This window comes from Salmo salar, chromosome 12 (genome assembly GCF_965601325.2).
Source record: "Salmo salar chromosome 12, fSalSal1, whole genome shotgun sequence".
NCBI lineage: Eukaryota > Metazoa > Chordata > Actinopteri > Salmoniformes > Salmonidae > Salmo > Salmo salar.
This window is the reverse complement of record NC_138302.1, coordinates 48640201-48656000: the sequence shown is the minus strand read 5'-3', so window position 1 is coordinate 48656000 and position 15800 is coordinate 48640201. Positions and strand designations below refer to the sequence as shown.

The 15800-nt window shown below is 41.1% G+C and overlaps 1 protein-coding gene across 1 annotated transcript; it reads left to right on the top strand.

Annotated features, from left to right (window-relative positions):
• Positions 1 to 11143: 11143 nt before the first annotated feature.
• On the top strand, positions 11144 to 15526 carry LOC106565261 (transcriptional repressor scratch 1). The gene is made up of 2 exons (XM_014132170.3): positions 11144 to 11667; positions 13587 to 15526. The coding sequence occupies exons 1-2, from the start codon at positions 11526 to 11528 to the stop codon at positions 14408 to 14410; spliced, it is 966 nt and encodes a 321-aa protein (XP_013987645.1). The 5' UTR covers positions 11144 to 11525; the 3' UTR covers positions 14411 to 15526.
• Positions 15527 to 15800: the final 274 nt, after the last annotated feature.

Here is a 15800-nt window from a genome sequence, read left to right as displayed (position 1 = left end):
ATGTACTCTATTACAAAAATAAATTCTTCCTGAATCTCCAATACAGGAACGCTACCAAAAATATTAATAATCTATGATTCTCCAAATGATATTTTGAAAGAGGAAGCTAAATATTTTAAGCAGATGTTCTCTTTTGCATTTCACCCTCACCCTCGGAATGACGAGTACTGTAAGGAATTACCCCACCCAAAAAAGGGAAATGAACAAATGTACAGAAAGAACAGTGAGAAGGCAAAATAACTGAGGAATAACTTTTTGAGGCTATTAAATCCGTTCAGTCTGGAAAAACCACAGGGCTTGATGGCATACCGGTAGAGGTATATCAAGTCTTTTTTGATATACTCAGGGCTCTATTATTAGCTTGTTTTAACTACTCCTATAGAAATGGTAGTCTGTCAGGTACTCAGCAGGATGGTCTGATTTCACTATCATTAAAACAAGACCCAGATGGCAAATATAAAGATCCAGTCTAAAAAAATGGAGGCCACTTACACTTTAATGTTGTGATGTAAAAATACTAGCGAAATGGATAGCACTCAGAATTTAAAAGGTTTTACCAGGTATTGTTCATCCTGATCAGGCATGTTATTTACATGGACGATACATTTTAGATAATATATGATAAACTTCTAGAAATAATAGAACAACATGAAACATCTAAGAAGCCAGGCCTGGTATTTATGGTGGATTTTGAAAATGCCTTTAAGTCTGAATTTGATTTATAAATGCCTGGATTTTTTCTATTTCGGTTTCTCTCATAAAATGGCTAAAAGTAGTGTATCGCAACACCAGGTGTAAAATAGTAAATAGCGGATTGGTCTCAGAGAGTTTTGAATTGTCAAGAGGAGTTAGACAAGGGTATCCGCTGTCACCATATCGATTCGTTATGGCCATCGAAATGCTAGCTATTAAAATCAGATCAAATAACAACATTAGAGGATTAGAAATCAAAGATTTAAAAACAAAGGTGTCCATGTATGCTGATTACTTTTCAGGATTCTCTGGACTAAAAATTAATTATGATAAGAGTACACTATTAAGTATTGGAGCTTTAAAAAATACAACTTTTATATTACCCTGCAGTTTACCTATAAAATGGGCTGATGGTGAAGTAGACATACTTGGTATTCATATCACAAAATATATAAATAAGCTCTCCACAATGATCAAATCAAAGTTTATTTGTCATGTGCACCGAACACAACAAGTGTTGACCTTACATTGAAATGCTTACTTACCTAACCACCAGTGCAATATTTAAGTAAAAAATAGGTATTAGGTAAACAATAGATAAGTAAAGAAATAAAATAAAAAAACAGTAAAATGACAATGAAAATAACAGTATCAATGTGCGGGGGCACCGGTAGCCATTTGATTACCTGTTCAGGAGTCTTATGTCTTGGAGGTAAAAGCTGTTGAGAAGCCTCTTGGTCCTAGACTTGGCGCTCCGGTACCGCTTGCCGTGCGGTAGCAGAGAGAACAGTCTATGACTGGAGTGGCTGGGGTCTTTGACAATTTGTAGGGCCTTCCTCTGACACCGCCTGATGTAGAGGTCCTGGATGGCAGGCAGCTTAGCCCCAGTGATGTACTGGGCCGTACACACTACCCTCTGTAGTGCCTTGCGGTCGGAGGCCGAGCAGTTGCCGTACCAGGCAGTGATGCAACCAGTCAGGATGCTCTCAATGTTGCAGCTGTAGAACCTTTTGAGGATCTGAGGACCCATGCCAAATCTTTTCAGTCTCCTGAGGGAGAATAGGTTTTGTTGTGCCCTCTTCACGACTGTCTTGGTGTGTTTGGACCATTCTAGTTTGTTGGGGATGTAGACACCTAGGAACTTGAAGCTCTCAACCTACTCCACTACAGCCCCATCGATGAGAACGGGGGCGTGCTCAGTCCTCCTTTTCCTGTAGTCCACAATCATCTATTTTGTCTTGATTATGTTGAGGGATAGGTTGTTATTCTGGCACCAGGTCTCTGACCTCCTCCCTATAGGCTGCATCATCATTGTCGGTGATCGGGCCTACCACTGTTGTATTGTCTGCAAACTTAATGATGGCGTTGGAGTCATGCCTTGTCATGCAGTCGTGGGTGAACAGGAGTACAGGAGGGGACTGAGCATGTACTCCTGAGGGGTTCCAGTGTTGAGGATCAGCGTGGCAGATGTGTTGCTACCTACCCTCACCACCTGGGGGCGGCCCGTCAGGAAGTCCAGGATCCAGTTGCAGAGCGAGGTGTTTAGGCCCAGGATACTTAGTAGCTTAGTGATAAGCTTTGAGGGCACTATGGTGTTGAACGCTGAGCTGTAGTCAATGAATAGCATTCTCACGTAGGTGTTCATTTTGTCCAGGTGGGAAAGGGCAGTGTGGAGTGCAAAAGAGATTGCATCATCTGTGGATCTGTTTGAACGGTATGCAAATTGGAGTGGGTCTAGGGCTTCTGGGATAATGGTGTTAATGTGAGCCATTACCAGCCTTTTAAAGTACTTCATGGCTACGGATGTGAGTGCTCCGGGTCTGTGGTCCTTTAGGCAGGTTACCTTAGTGCTCTTGGGCACAAGGACTTTGATGGTCTGCTTGAAGCATGTTGGTATTACAGACTCAATCAGGGACAAGGACAATGTCAATCAGGGACAATGTCAGTGAAGACACCTGCCAGTTGGTCAGCACATGCCCGGACCACACGTCCTGGTAATCTGTCTTGGGAATGTTGACATGTTTAAAGGTCTTGCTCACATCAACTGTGGAGAGAGTGATCACACAGTCGTCCGGAACAGCTGATGCTCTCATGCATGTCTCAGTGTTGCTTGCCTTGAAGCGAGCATAGAAGTGATTTAGCTCGTCTGGTAGGCTCGTGTCCCTGGGCAGCTCGCGGCTGTGCTTCCCTTTGTAGTCTGTAATAGTTTGCAGGCCCTGCCACATCTGACGAGCGTCGGAGTTGGTGTAGTATGATTCAACCTTACTCCTGTATTGGCGCTTTTCCTGGTTGATGGTTCGTTGGAGGGCATAGCAGGATTTCTTATAAGCTTCCGGGTTAGAGTCCCACACCTTGAAAGAGGCAGCTCTACCCTTTAGCTCAGTGCGAATGTTGCCTGTAATCCATGGCTTCTGGTTAGGGTATGTACAGTGCCTTGCAAAAGTATTCACCCCCCTTGGCATTTTTTCAATTTTGTTGCATTACAACCTGTAATTGAAATGGATTTTTATTTGGATTTCATCAAATGGACATACACAAAATAGTCCAAATTGGTGAAGTGAAGTGAAAAAAAATTACAACCAAAAAGTGGTGCGTGCATTTGTATTCACCCCCTTTGCTATGAAGCCCCTAAATAAGATCTGTTGCAACCAATTACCTTCAGAAGTCACATAATTAGTTAAATAAAGTCCACCTTTGTGCAATATAAGTGTCACATGATCTGTCACATGATCTCAGTATATATACACCTGTTCTAAAAGACCCCAGAGTCTGCAACACCACTAAGCATGGGGCACCACCAAGCAAGCGACACCATGAAGACCAAGGAGGTCTCCAAACAGATCAGGGACAACGTTGTGGAGAAGTACAGATCAGGGTTGGGTTATAAAAAAATATTCTAAACTTTGAACATCCCATGGAGCACCATTAAATCCATTATTCAAAAATCTAAAGAATGTGGCACCACAACAAACCTGCCAAGAGAGGGCCGCCCACCAAAACTCACAGACCAGGCAAGGAGGGCATTAATCAGAGAGGCAACAAAGAGACCAAAGATAACCCTGAAGGAGCTGCAAAGCTCCACAGCGGAGATTGGAGTATCTGTCCATAGGACCACTTTAAGCTGTACACTCCACAGAGCTGGGCTTTATGGAAGAGTGGGCAGAAAAAAGCCATTGCTTAAAGAAAAAAACAAGCAAACATGTTTGGTGTTCACCAAAAGGCATCTGGGAGACTCCCCAAAGATATGGAAGAAGGTACTCTGGTTAGATGAGACAAAAATTTAGCTTTTTGGCCATCAAGGAAAACGCTATGTCTGACGCAAACCCAACAACTCTAATCACCCCGAGAACACCATCTCCACAGTAAAGCATGGTGGTGGCATCATCATTCTGTGGGTATGTTTCTCATCGGCAGGGACTGGGAAAGTGGTCAGAATTGAAGGAATTATGGATGGCGCTAAATACAGGGAAATTCTTGAGGGGAACCTGTTTCAGTTTTCAAGAGATTAGGGACTGGGATGGAGGATCACCTTCCAGCAGGACATACTGCTAAAGCAACACTCGAGTGGTTTAAGGGGAAACATTTAAATGTCTTTGAATGGCCTAGTCAAACCCAGACCATAATCCAACTGAGAATCTGTGGTATGACTTAAAGATTGATGCAATGGAAGTAGTGTTTTTTCTGTAATATCAATGGGTCAGCGAATTTCAGTCTGGGACTCATAGCTACATGGCAAGTTCTCATTGGTCCAAATTGTTTATACATTGAATCTGAAATAGGATACTTGATATTTGGCCATTGGCCCAGTTTTAGTGCAAGGAATTCCAATTGGTCAACCACAGGCTAGGGCTGGGTTATAAAACTACATCCTGTCCCTTTGTTCTGTGGTGAGAATCTCAGGAGAGAATCACTGAGCACAGGGGAGCATGAACATCTACCATCTACCTCCCCGCATGATTTGTTCTTTTTGAATAAACCTATTTTCCTCTCCCTGATTTTGGTTTGTGGTCTGTATTATTGAAGAATAACATCAATTGCTAACAGTGTCCATTAGTAGTGTCTCCTCTGAACAGTTGATGTTAAGATGTGTCTGTTACTTGAACTCTGTGAAGCATTTATTTGGGCTGCAATTTCTGAGGCTGGTAACTCTAATGAACTTATCCTCTGCAGCAGAGGTAACTCTGGGTCTTCCTTTCCTGTGGAATTCCTCATGAGAGCCAGTTTCATAATCATGTTTGATGGTTTTTGCGACCGCACTTGAAGAAACTTTCAAAGTTCTTGAAATGTTCTGTATTGACTGACCTTCATGTCTTAAAGTAATGATGGAATGTTGTTTCTCTTTGCTTATTTGAGCTGTTCTTGCCATAATATGGACATGGTGTTTTACCAAATAGGGCTATCTTCTGCGTACTACCCCTACCTTGTCACAACACAACTGATTGGCTCAAACAAAAGAAATTCCACAAATTAACGTTTAACAAGGCACAACTGTTAATTGAAATGCGTTCGAGGTGACTACCTCATGTGAAGCTGGTTGAGAGAATACCAAGATTGTGCACAGCTGTCACACAGGCAAAGGGTGGCTACTTTCAAGAATCTCAAATATAAAATATATTTTGATTTTCTTCACACATTCCATATGGGTAATTTTATAGTTTTGATGTCTTCGCTATTGTTCTACAATGTAGAAAAATAATAAAATAAAGAAAAACTATGGAATGAGTAGGTGTGTCCAAACTTTTGACTGGTACTGTATATACAGTTGAAGTCGGAAGTTTACATACACTTAGGTTGTAGTCATTAAAACTCGTTTTTCAACCACTCCACAAATTTCTTGTTAATAAACTATAGTTTTGGCAAGTCGGTTAGGATATCTACTTTGTGCATAACACAAGTAATTTTTCCAACAATTGTTTACAGACAGATTATTTCACTTATAATTTACTGTATCACAATTCCAGTGGGTCAGACCTTTACATACACTAAGTTGACTGTGCCTTTAAATAGCTTGGAAAATTCCAGAAAATGATGTCATGGCTTTAGAAGCTTCTGATAGGCTAATTGACATCATTTGAGTCAATTGGAGGTGTACCTGTGTATGTATTTCAAAGCCTAACTTCAAACTCACTGCCTCTTTGCTTGAAATCATGGGAAAATCAAAAGAAATCAGCCAAGTCCTCAGAAACAAAATTGTAGACCTCTACAAGTCTGGTTCATCCTTGGGAGCAATTTCCAAATGCCTGAAGGTACCACGTTCATCTGTACAAACAATAGTATGCAAGTATAAACACCATGGGACCATGCAGCCATCATACCGTTCAGGAAGGAGACGCGTTCTGTATCCTGGAGATGAACGTACTTTGGTGCAGAAAGTGCAAATCAATCCCAGAACAACAGCAAAGGACCTTGTGAAAATGCTAGAGGAAACAGGTACGAAAGTATCTATATCCACAGTAAAACAAGTCCTATATCGAAGGACCACAAAGTCAAGGTATTGGAGTGGCCATCACAAAGCCCTGAACTCAATCCTATAGAAAATGTGTGGGCAGAACTGAAAAAGAGTGTGCGAGCAAGGAGGCCTACTAACCTGACTCAGTTACACCAGCTCTGTCAGGAGGAATGGGCCAAAATTCACCCACCTTATTGTGGGAAGCTTGTGGAAGGCTACCCGAAACATTTGACCCAAGTTAAACAATTTAAAGGCACTGCTACCAAATAATAACTGAGTGTATGTAAACTTCTGACTCACTGGGAATGTGATGAAAGAAATAAAAGCTGAAATAAATCATTCTCTCAACTATTATTCTGACATTTCACATACTTAAAATAAAGTGGTGATCCTAACTGACCTAAAACTAGGATTACATTTTCAGGAATTGTGAAAAACTGAGTTTAAATGTATTTGGCTAAGGTGTATGTAAACTTCTGACTTCAACTGTATATATACTGTACATTTGCAAAAAATTATAGAAAACAGTTTTGCTTTGTCATTATGGGGAATTGTGAGTAGATTGATGAGGGAAAAATGTTGAATACCCTGTATTTTGTACCTGTTTTGTATCGTTTTTGTTCAATAAGAGAAAAAAAATCACAAGTACTATTGAAATGAATGTCTCATGTAGTACAGTACTCCTGTGTTTCTCCTATTGTCTGTCTGTACTGCTCTACCACCCATCCAGATCTGGTATTATGTCACAGCTTTCTCATTATAATGCACCTCATTCTCTCTTCTTCTGCACTTTTCATTTTCGGCAGCATCTGTAGCGTGGGCCTCCCAGTTCCCCGGAGACCCGGTCCTCCTCACGCCACGATAACGGGCGGATGCCACGGAGAGAGACCGGTGGGACGGAGGGAATGACAGGTTTGATTGATGACCCCCGAAACGGAGAGGAGAGAGAAGGACAGAATCTTTTTATCAGGATTGAGGCTTGACTAGATTAAAATGTAGTTGTACAACCCCCCTTTGGCCCCAGCAGCCCCCAGTCCCATGCCAACCCCCCCCCCCCCCCCCATCACAACATCTGATGGGTAGAAGTTTTTCTCATCTTCTTCCGTAACCTCTCATCAGACCGCCTTGCTTTAATATTTTTGGGTGGGATGGGGGTGGTGAGGATAGAGTTGATGCCTTTTCAAGTTACTTTTCAAGTATGGGTTTTGCCATGTGCTTGTCCTGTACAGAATCCCCTAGGATTGTCTTTCCCAGCAGACATAGAGCTGAAGTGAACAAAATGTTTGTATGCGTTACTTTAAGTGTATGACCAAACTAAAATAAAAAAATGTATTCTACATTTTCAAGTCAGCACATACTCAGAAATGAATGAGTGAAGGGAACAAGTGTAGTGAAAGTGAAAGCAAGTTCATTCTTCTATTTTCTCCGATTCACTCACTGGTAACTGCTGATTAAATGGAAAAGACAATCAGGCTCATTCATTGGCTTGCAGCTGTCTCATTGTCAGGTGGTGAAGAAAGCGACTTTAGCGAAGTGCTGAAAAGACGTTCTTAGTGAAAAGGACCAGGATTTGTTTTGCAGAGGGTCCTCCACTAATGACTGGATGCGATTAGCACAAATTATCTCACTTATCGCTACTAAAACAGACCCCAATAGCCACTCTCCCGTTACACACTCTATGGCCCTACTTACTATGCAGTAAGCTAGTCAAATGAGGCACAGTGGCACACAAGATTAATCAATTATGTGTATAGAGGAAAAACACACAAATGCGAAAAACAAACATGTGCAATGTTGTATTTTGTGTATATCTTCACCGATTCGCAGGGTTGCACATTTTCTACAATTAACTTGTGCCTTCAATGAAAAGAGTCTTGTTTTTCCCCCAATGGAAATAAAACAAAATAAAGCATATCGGCTATATATACATATATATACAGTACAAGTCAAAAGTGGACACACACTTCAAGGGTCTTTCTTTATTTGTACAATTTTTCTCTTTGCTTATTTGAGCTGTTCTTGCCATAGGCCATAGACTTGGTCTTTTACAAAATAGGGCTGTCTTCTGTATACCATCCCTACCTTGACACAACACAACTGATTGTCTCAAATGCATTAAGAAGGAAAGGAATTCCACAAATGAACTTTTAACAAGGCATACCTGTTAATTGAAATGCATTCCAGGTGACTAGCTCATGAAGCTGGTTGAGAGAATGCAAAGAGTGTGCAAAGCTGTCATCAAGGCAAAGGGTGGCTACTTTGAAGAATCTCAAATATAAAATATATTTTGATTTGTTTAACACTTTTTTGGTTTCTACATGGTTCAGAAGGTGTTATTTCATAGTTTTGATGTCTTCGCTATTATTCTACAATGTAGAAAATAGTACAAATAAAGAAAAACCCTTGAATGAGTAGGTGTGCCCAAACTTTTGACTGGTACTGTATATAAAATGCATATTTTTCCTTTTTTTTTGTTGGTGGAGAGAGGGTTTCTCTTCTGTTTGTGTATTTTCAAAAATCCATCCAGACTTTTCAAGACACGTATCCATGATTCCCCGTCACCTCTCCGTTCACACAGGAGTCAACCGGTCACAGCCGCCAGGCCGGAAGTCACTACGGGGACCATTGAGGTTGACGTTGGGGATAAGAGATTCTTATGTGGACATAAAACTGGCAGAAACCTACGATAAGAAATGAGAGTGAAAAATAGCAGCTGTTGTGGCGGAACTGATGGAAATGTCAAGTATGTGAATGTAAAATGTATGTAAACAACATATGAAATGCATTACCAATGTAGAATATTCAGAAGTGGTTTATTTTCGAAGGACACATTGCAATATGACACCCTCCATTCTTTACATCTAAATCAATCTGTATGGGTGATAGCTACAATCACATTTTACAGCATTTGTCTTCAGAAAGTATTCATGCCCCTTGACTTATTCCACATTTTGTTGTGTTACAGCCTGAATTCAAAATGGATGAAATATTTGTTTTCTTCTCAACGATCTACACACAATACCTCATGACAAAGTGAAAACATGTTTTAGAAATGTTTGCACATTTATTGAAAATGAAATACAGAAATATGTCATTTACATAAGTATTCTCAACCCTGAGTCAATACTTTGTGGAATCATCATTGGCAGTGATTACAGTTGTGAGTCTTTCTGGGTAAGTCTGTAAGTGCTTCCCACAACTGGATTGTGCAACATTTGCCCTTTTAATCTTTTCAAAATTCTTCAAGCTCTGTCAAATTGGTTGCTGATACATTCTAGACAACCATTTTCAACTTTTGCCATAGATTTTTAAGAAGATTTAAGTCAAAACTGTAACTCGGCATCTCAGGAATATTCACTGTCTTCGTGGTAAGCAACTCCAGTGTAGATTTGGGATTGTGTTTTAGGTTATTGTCCTGCTGAAAGGTGAATTCATCTCCCAGTGTCTGGTGGAAAGCAGACTGAACCAGGTTTTCCTCTAGGATTTTGCCTATAATTAGCTCCATTCTGTTTCTTTTTTATCCTGAAAAATGAATTTAATGATTACAAGCATACCGATAACATGATGCAGCCACCACTATGCTTGAATATATGGAGAGTGGTTCTCAGTAATGTGTTGTATTGGATTTGCCTCAAACATAACACTTTGTATACAGGACAAAAAGTGAATTGCTTTGCCACATTTTTTTTTAGCAGATTTACTTTAGTGCCTTGCTGCAAACAGGATGCATATTTTTATTCTGTACAGGCTTGCTTCTTTTCTCTCTGTCAATTAGGTTAGTATTGTGGATAAACTACAATGTTGTTGATCCATCCTCAGTTTTCTCCTATCACAGCCATTCAACTTTTTAACTGTTTGAAAGTCACCATTGGCCTCATGGTGAAATCCCTGAGCGGTTTCTTTCCTCTCCGGCAACTGTTAGGAAGGACGCCTGTATCTTTTGTAGTGACTTGAGGTATTGATACACCATCCAAAGTGTAATTAATAACTTCATCATGCTCAAAGGGATATTCAATGTCTGCTTTTTTTTTTACCCATCTACCTATATGTGCCCTTCTTTGTGGTTGAATCTGTGTTTGAAATCCACTGCTTGACTGAGGGACCTTCCAGATAATTGTATATGTGGGGTACAGAGATGAGGTAGTCATTCATAAATCATATTAAACACTATTATTACACACAGAGTGAGTCCATACAACTTATTATGTGACTTGTTAAGCAAATGTTTACTCCTGGACTTATTTAGGCTTGCCATAACAAAAATATTGAATACTTATTGACTCAAGACATTTCAGCTTTTCATTTTTAATGAATTTGTTAATATTTCGAAAAACATAATTCCACTTTGACATGATGGGGTATTGTGTGTAGGCCAGTGACAAAAAAATCTCATCTTAATCCGTATAAATTCAAGCTGCAACACAACAACATGTGGAAAAAGTCAAGGGGTGTGAATACTTTCTGAAGGCACTGGATATTTCCATTTGTTAAAATCCATATACCCACTTATATAATCATATAAATACATGATCAAAGAAGATTATAATTATGAAATTAAATTATTTTAATCAGCATTTAGCCTTTGAAGATTAAAATATCAGAATGTGGGGAGGAAGAGGCACATAACAGTTTTTTGGGGGGCAGTCAGCTGTAAACTGTTAGCTACTTCATTGGAAGACAATAGGGGACAAGATGTTGTGTATAGTGTCACCCACATGCTTCAGCGGTGCTATTGTCTGCTCTCTCTGTGTGTGGAGCGATGAAGGGGTGAAAGAGATGGGGTGAGAGGAGGGGGAGTTGACTGGGGTTGGCTGCAGTGTGTGTGTGCGCTCGTGTGTGTGTGTGTGTGCGTGTGTGTGTGGGTGCTTGTGCGGGGATGCACAGACGGCTCGTGGTAATTTGATGTGTGTCCCCGGGGATGTTTGATGGATTAATGCTAAGTAGGCTCCCTTTTCCAAAGGCACCACCTGATCTTTGGGGGTTCGTGCCCCGTATAAAAGCCTGCGCTAGTGCTGAGCTCAGCTAGTCTAGCCATCTCCTCTCCTCTCTCTCACACTGTCTCTCTCTATATCTCCACTTTCTTTCTTCCTCTGTCTTTACTTTCTCCTTTGGCTTTCACTTTTTCCTAGCACTTTCTCTTCCGTTCTTTCGGTTTCCATTCTTTCTGGCATTCAGACTGAGGCTATTCAGACTATTCAGGCCTGGGAGTTTTAGTAGTGAGGGAAATCTCAGAGCATCCGTTGGCATCATTCACCTCCATTTTGACTTTCTTTGACTTGGGGCCTTTTCTAAAGGGCTGTCCTAAAGTAGCGTGCAGGTCTTTGGCTTTTTCCTGTGTTATTTCTTTCTTCATATGTGGCATTAGGACCAGCCCGTCAAGAAAATGCCACGTTCCTTTTTGGTGAAGCAACTGAAGGTCCACGATTACTCCTCCAATCATCAGCATCACTTGGACGGATCGTACACGCTCACACGTGCCATCACCGAGTCCGCCACCAACTTGGCGGTCCGTTTGAGTGAAAATGGTGAGTTGAGATTACTTAACATTTCTGTCTACACATTGCAAACATGTAGTAAAAAAAGCACATTTTGTATTGTTCATGTGCTTGTTGTATATAGTTTAGAGTTGTAGGTTTTCAAAAAAAATTCAATAGTGTATTTATTCAGAAATGGAATGAAAAACATACTTGTTAATTTTTTTAAATAAATGGACCAACCCCTTGATACATGTTTTTCCTTAAGCCTGTGATGTTGCTATTTAATCCCCCCACCCCTCCACCAGCCAACCCTCCCCACCCCAGTCCGCCCCATGCCTCCAGTGACGCTAAATAGTATTCAGGTCACTCTGGACCAATCAGTTTAATACCGAGCAGATCACACAACAGGCTTTGGCTTTAATACTATTGTGTACATGCATAATGGTACACATGGATGCGTGCATTAGGCTCGAAATCCCATCCAAGCCTTTGTGAGGTCTAAAACTCTCCACCACCACCAGAAAGCAGATATCCACGTGACTGGTTTGTCCTTAGCTGGCGCTGTTGCCCTTGAGTCTTTACCTGTTATCACCCACCCCCACCCCCGCCAGTCCTCTAGCTCTTCATCCCTTCATCTCATCTGATCTTACAGGATGCGAGATACCCACAGGGAGGTCAAATTGTAGCAATTCAAAACCCTCTCTTTCTCTCTCTAAAATCCATTGACAAAATACTGTTTATTTTTTGATAAACTGACAAAACTCAATGTTAAATGGTAAAAAAAAATTGTATTCATTAGAAAACATAAACTTAAATGGTAAAGGGCAATATGCTTTATGTAACATCATTAGTTTATCATTGATACAAAAAATGAGAGGGGAGTGCAATCAACCTTAGATGTATATGAGGTTTGGTCAATTGATGCTATGATTTCAGGGAAAAACACTTCCATAGAAATGTGTGGTGTGTTGTTAGTGGAATGTCCATCATAACCACAGAGCTTTGGCTCGCCGGATCATTTGTTCCCAGAATTAGGATGCCAGCTGTCTGGTTGCCTTTGTGTTGCAAGGGGGAGCATAATATATTGTGCACTGCTGTAAAGATCAGCCTATAACCCCCCTTTGCCTCCCCCTCTCCATTCCCATCCCCAAATCACACTGCACCTGTCATTCAATCCAGCCATTACCATACTCACAGGCACTTTCAACACGCCACAGATGGAGAATGATCTGATTAAAATGATTTAGCGCTTTGTGGGATTTCTTTACTGAGACATTCAGTTTTGTTTTGGCCCCCACTACGATAACAGATTTAGATATGGTGGCATGGGATGGGATGGCGATAGGTGTATCAGTTATGGAGAACTAACAAGTGTGTTTAATTTTATGACTGTTGTGTCCATGTCAGTGCATACAACTTGCATTTAGTCTGTGATAGTCTTTTTGATAGCTAGTAATGATAGTCCGTGTATCTGTCCCAAATGGCACCCTATTACCTACATAGTGCACTAGTTTTGACCAGAGACCTATGGGCCCTGTTCAAAAGTAGTACACTATATAGGGAATAGGGTGCCATTTGGGGTGCATAACTTGTTTTGAGCCGGATGAGTATTGATCGGTGCAAGACTGTGCACTGAAGAGTCATTCATATTTAATTCGCAAAGCTTGCTGAACCAAGCACTTGCAAATGGTTTCCTGTATACAGTTTCATATTGATCCGCAATGCATGGAAGACTCAGATCAGCTGTCTTTCACTCAATGGCTCAACAATAAAAAAGAATATGCTTCAACTGGAATCAGAAAGAGTGCTGGAATCATAAAACCATAGAATCTTAGACCAAAAAAAACATATCTTGTGAAATGCATTTTGTAAAAATCTGTATAAAGGCTATACATTTAAAATGCCACAATTGTTGCCAAAAAATGCAGTTATTTATTCAAAATCTTTCTCTTCCAAACCTGCTACAGGCTACATCCAGGATTACGTAATCCCCTCAATATGCCAGAGCACAAAGGACCCTGGCTTGAGGAGGCAGACCGGGCTCTCAGCGGGGCCCCTGTACTCCCCAGGGAGCACAGGGGGCAGCGGGGGGGAGGACTACTCCGACCATGACATGGAGCAGCCCGAAAGCCCCTGCTCAGGCATGACCACCGAGTCGGACAGCAGCAGTTACACGGTGGACGCCTTCCTCATCTCTGACGGCCGCTCTCGGAGAAGGGCCAACCACAGGAAAACAAAAACCAAAGGTGAGGAGAGAACCAGCATTGCAGAAGTGGGATCCACAGGGTCCAAGGCTGCCATAGGGAAGCCCGGAAAGTCTAAGGGACCGGGGCGCCACACGTGCAGCGAATGCAGCAAGACCTACGCCACCTCATCCAACCTGAGCCGTCACAAGCAGACACACCGCAGCCTGGAAGGCCAGCAGGCCAGGAAGTGCCCCACGTGCCATAAGGCCTACGTGTCCATGCCGGCGCTGGCCATGCACATGCTCACCCACGACCTGCGGCATGAGTGTGGAGTGTGCAGCAAGGCGTTTAGCCGACCGTGGCTGCTGCAGGGTCACATGCGCTCGCACACGGGCGAGAAGCCGTTCGCCTGTGCCCACTGCGGCAAAGCGTTTGCAGACCGTTCCAACCTGCGTGCCCACATGCAGACGCACTCGGCCTTCAAGCACTATGATTGCAAGCGCTGCGGCAAGAGCTTTGCACTGAAGTCCTACCTGATCAAGCATTACGAGTCGGCCTGCTTCAAGGGCTCCGGAGACGAAGAGGACTGCTGTCCCGAGGACTGATCAGAGATTTACACGATATCAGCTTATTTACCTAGGTCTGTTTCACTGAGATAATATCTCCTTTACAAGAAAGACCAATGTTGTGTTCATTCGGGCGGTGTTTCCCAACTCCAGTCCTTGAGTACCCCCAAAAGTACACATTTTTATTGTATCCCCAGACAAATACACCTCATTCAACTCATCAAGGGCTTGATGATTTGTTGACAAGTTGAATCTGTTGGGGGTACTCGAGGACTGGAGTTGGGAAACATTAGGGCATGTAACGGAAATGTTTTAAAACACATCACAACTAAAAACGAAAATGAGGGTTAAACTTTTTTTATTATTGGACTTTTCCAGATAGTCTCCCGCCTTGTTGCAGTCTGTTTTCTTCCATTTGGTGCCTAATAAACACAACCCTGGTCAAAGACTGCACTCCTCACCACCCGTCTTCCTGCTTTTTGATAGAGAGCAATAATAATGTAAATGAGGGTTGTTCAAGAACATAGAAGATAACTGACAATGATGACTGAATAACATTAAAATTTTAATATTTTCTATAATTGTTTTATGGATTCATATTCATTTATTTGCAATAATTTACATTCCAGTATTATTTAATATGCCAATTAGCTCTTAATTTCCCTGCAACATGTCTTCCACGATAAACATTTGTGTATTTATTAATTTAATGTATTTATGTATTTATTTATCAAATGATAACTGTATTGGTTAACTAGGTTGTTAATTCATTATAAATGTATTTATTTGATCTGATTTATGAATTGAACATCTTATAAAATGCTGTAATATATTTCTGAGATAAAGTAGCCCTATATCTGGTCTCATTCACAACAATTGTTGATATATCCATGTTCTACATAGGAAATGCTCAATATGCCCTTTTGTTTTTTATCTATGCACAGGCTAAAAGTGTAAGCTACATTGTAATACTTAGACATGAGAAGCCAGTTAATTTGTTACACCATTATTATGAAGGATTGGTACCATTAATTATTTGCCCTATGAAAGGCTGTTGAATTTGAATTGTACTAAACTTTGTATGTAATCGGGAAAAGCTATGAACTTTTCAATTACCAAGTCAAATCAATAATTAAAAGATGATATTTTCACTAAGTTGCTCTCTGTGCCCTGTGCCATTTTCAAGGCGTCAACTATCGTCAACTCAACATACATGATCACTCGAGCAGTGGCGGTCGGTGTCGTTTAAGATGAGGGAAGATGATACATTTTTTTATGAGCATGGCTTTGTTTCTATTACAGCATATTGGATGACTGTCATTCATCTTCCATTCACCCAGTTCAATGTAACATCGATAGTTTTGGGCTACTACACGATACTCAAATATTCCCTATACCCATCATGAGGTTGGTACAACCTAGTCTATGA

Coding starts and splice junctions, on each gene's coding strand:
- LOC106565261 (XM_014132170.3), top strand. CDS start 11,526: ATGCCACGTTCCTTTTTGGTGAAGCAACTGAAGGTCCACGATTACTCC. Junction 11,668..13,586: donor GGTCCGTTTGAGTGAAAATG/GTGAGTTGAGAT, acceptor AACCTGCTACAG/GCTACATCCAGGATTACGTA.